This window comes from Limulus polyphemus, unplaced genomic scaffold (assembly GCF_000517525.1).
Source record: "Limulus polyphemus unplaced genomic scaffold, Limulus_polyphemus-2.1.2 Scaffold3299, whole genome shotgun sequence".
Classification (NCBI taxonomy): domain Eukaryota; kingdom Metazoa; phylum Arthropoda; class Merostomata; order Xiphosura; family Limulidae; genus Limulus; species Limulus polyphemus.
The window spans coordinates 50,709-54,835 of NW_013668909.1; the positions used below are offsets into that span (position 1 = coordinate 50,709).

At 30.7% G+C, this 4,127-nt stretch overlaps 1 protein-coding gene across 1 annotated transcript in view; it reads right to left on the reverse strand.

Moving 5' to 3' along the window:
- LOC106469096 (Down syndrome cell adhesion molecule-like protein Dscam2) overlaps nucleotides 1–4,127 on the reverse strand; it is a 122,626-nt gene that overhangs the window by 50,183 nt on the left and 68,316 nt on the right. The window contains exon 6 of the mRNA XM_022397510.1: nucleotides 1,974–2,381. Within this exon, the coding sequence (XP_022253218.1) occupies nucleotides 1,974–2,381 (408 nt within the window). The remainder of the gene's footprint in view (nucleotides 1–1,973; nucleotides 2,382–4,127) is intronic.

Here is a 4,127-nt window from a genome sequence, read left to right on the forward strand (position 1 = left end):
TTTCTATTACTAGTCACAATACTATTTAAAACTGATCTCTTAAAGTTCATTTCTATCACTAGTTACAAAACTACTTAAATCTGATCCCTTAAAGTTCATTTCTATTACTAGTTACAATACTACTTAAAACTGATCTCTTAAAGTTCATTTCTATCACTAGTTACAAAACTACTTAAATCTGATCCCTTAAAGTTCATTTCTATTACTAGTTACAATACTATTTAAAACTGATCTCTTAAAGTTCATTTCTATCACTAGTTACAAAACTACTTAAATCTGATCCCTTAAAGTTCATTTCTATTACTAGTTACAATACTACTTAAATCTGATCCCTTAAAGTTCATTTCTATTACTAGTTAAAATACTACTGAAATCTGATCCCTTAAAGTTCATTTCTGTTACTAGTTACAATACTATTGCATATCATTTCGTCTGAAATGTTACGCAGGATCATTTTGTTCGTAAAAACGCATTTTCCTTAGACTATAGTATCGTGCATACAAAATAATATATAAATTTAATGTTTGAGAAGTGATGAAAAACAAGAAGTAATCTCTAAAAAGACCGAAACAGAAGAGAATTGGCATGATATTTAAAGTTTCCTTTAGGGTATGGAACGACTAAGTGATCAAGAAATTAAAATATAATTTGAAATTTGAGATATTTTGCAATAAACTCATGTTTTCACTATTAATTAAAATTTGTTAAATGTCATACTATTTTCAAATATAAAAACAAAACAGTTACGAAATTGGTGTATTTTAAATTTTTATAATTTTGGTAAGGAAAAAAGATTCATAAGACTGAGCGGTTACAATGCCAAGATATACTAGGACTAAACTCACTTCCATCATTGTGGTAATAACTTTCTGATAGTGTAAAAAATGTGACATGCACCATTTTTATATGAACTGGAAGTGTTCACTTCAAAGTAGAAGCGGAAATTAGTTCACAACATTTTAGCAAAGTATGAATGCGGATTGTATATATACATCTTAAATACCTTACCTCCAGTCGATCATATAAAAATTAAGGACGGTTATGCGCAGATGCGATTTTTATAAACTTACACAAACATTTGGAAATGAATTGTAAGTTTATCAAATTAAAAAAGAAAACCTAGACCAAAATGTTTTCGCACTTTACACATAATAATAGTAATAACAAGTTGAAACGTAAGTTGATAATATTCTAAACTATAAAACTCCATACCTACTTATATTATAATATTTCTCCTTACTATCAAACTCCACACCTACTTATATTATAATATTTCTCCTTACTATAGAATTCCATACCTACTTATATTATAATATTTCTCCTTACTATAAAACTCCATACCTACTTATATTATAATATTTCTCCTTACCATACAATTACATACCTAGTTATATTATAATATTTCTCCTTGCTGTAAAACTCCCTACCTAGTTATACTATAATATTTCTCCTGACTATAAAACACCATACCTACTTATATTTTAATATTTCTCCTTACTATAAAACTCCATACCTACTAATAATATAATATTTCTCCTTACTATAGAATTCCACACCTACTTATATTATAATATTTCTCCTTGTTATAAAACTCCATACCTACTTATATTATAATATTTCTCCTTACTATAAAACCTCATACCTACTTATGTTATAATATTCTAAACTATAAAACTTCATACCTACTTATATTATAATATTTCTCCTTACATTTACCATCAAGTTTAATGCTTTTGTTACTATATCTTTCACATTATAGCTCTTTTTTTCCTTTAATTCTTGTTATCGAAATGTCCTTCAGAATTTACTGGTAACAGTTTACGGTTTCACATAATGTTTTTTTGTATGACATAAACTAACCTATTCTGCGTGTGTTTTCTTTGTGGTGATTGATACTGATATTTAGTGATTGATTTTTAAAGTAAAATACAAATATTCTGGTTAATTAATATTGTAAACACAGGTAAACCTACCTTTTTCCCATGTGATTTGTTTGATAGGGTAGCCTCCAACAGGACAGTTGATCATTACATTGTTTCCTCCCACCACAGTTTTATTCTTCATTTGACGAATCACAGGCGGGCCAACAACACTGACTTGTGCTTGATGAGTTGCAATACCATTATTATTCGCTGCTGTACACTGGTAAACACCGCCATCAATAATTTCAATTCCAGTAAAGTTAACAAAGCTGATAACAGCTCCGTCTCTGCTAACGTAATCTCCAATCCGAATTTTGTTACTATCCTGAATAGGCTCGAGATAAGTAGACCATGTTACCTGGGGTAAGGGGTTTCCTACTGCTGTGCAACTCAAAGAAACTTGTGATCCAGGATCAACAACCATACTGTAGAAATGTGACGTCAACGTAGGGGGTTGAGCTAAAAAAATCAAATTCCTCTTTTGTTTTTGTTTTACTGTCTGCATACTAGGTAACAAATAGTATTTGTTATGATGTGTAGCGTAATGTGAAGTAGAAAAATAACTTTATATGTTTCATTGAAGGTTATATCAAAATCACTGTACTTACACCTATTACTTAATGGAAAATACCGAAACTTTAACCTAACTGTTTGACTGCATTTTTGTACAAACAATCAATTACAGATGAAAAACTAGATTAAACGTAATACATGATCTTCAAAGTGACCACAGTCTTTCTTAGCACGTATAAAGCAGTAGGGCATGCTAAAGTGAAAGTTCATATAGTTTTGAACAATAAGAAACATAAACTATATATAAACTATAAACTATATATGTAGGAACGAAGAAAAACATGGTTAACAAAAGAGACAAACAGATGTATACACAGGTCGAGTGTTAATGTTGAAATAGCTAGATATTTAGATATCATAATAACTTTCATAACGCAAGTTAATGATACATATACTAACATGACATAAAAAACAAATAGCGTAGTTTGATAAAATAAATAAAAACCTACACAATCAAAGTACTTAGAAAAACAACTTGAGTGCCTTTTAATATAAACCCTCCCATCTGAATGAAAATAAAATAATCTATAAAATGGACCTCACGCCTCATAATATCATTCCATTTTACTGTCTCAGAAGTCTAACGATGTTCATTTGAATTCGAAGCACTTATTATTTTTTATAATTTATCCACAATTGTGATTAGTATTTACTAACTACAGAATTATACATGAAACTATTATCTGATGGATAGATAGGATAGAAACACTGTAGCCTGTCAGACACATGTTTGGTTATTAGTCATGGTAGATGGAGACAGCTTGAAAGGTTATTAGAAACACGGGGTGGGTTCGTTCCGGTGAAGTCATTTCAACCAACTTTAATATTTATACATCATTACTGAACTTCTCAATTCTCTGTAGGACTTGACGAATGATCTCCGTCTACAACGAATCACCTTATCTAGTAATAGTCAGTTTTAAACAACTACAAATAACGACAAAAGGAATTGAACTCTAATGTACAATGCGCTTTTATACACAGAACCAAGTGCACTTGAACAATGTTCTATAGCGATTTTTTAAGAACTTAGGACAAATAAAGAGATTCAGCAGACATGTTACTGATGAAGCACGCGAACTCTTTTGAAACACAACAGTGTTTTTAAATGATGAATATGTATTTTCTGTGGATGAGTTTAAGATTTCAGAAGCTTCACCTTACAGAGTATTCAAGTTTTGTAAAGTAAAAACTAAAACAACCCTCAATTAAGAAAATAAAATAAACAGCAGAAGTTGATAACTATTTAAAACAGGCCTAATATGTATTGCCCCCCCCTCAGTGGCAAAGCGGTATGTCTGGAGACTTACAACACTAGAAACCGGGTTTCGATACCCATGGTGGGCAGAGCACAGATAGCCCATTGTGTAGCTTTGTGCTTAATTCAAACAAATGATTACTTCTTCTTACCAAACTTATTGATTAATAGGGTTTCCTATTAAATCATTTTCAATTTGCCTCCCAGTGGTACAGCGGTATGTCTGCGGAGTTACAACACTAAAATCCGGGTTTCGATACCCGTGGTGGGCAGAGCACAGATAGCCCATTGTGTAGCTTTGTGCTTAATTACAAACAAACAAACAGATATTTTCAATTTATTCAAGTGAATGTTATTTAAGTTTCTTAAATGGA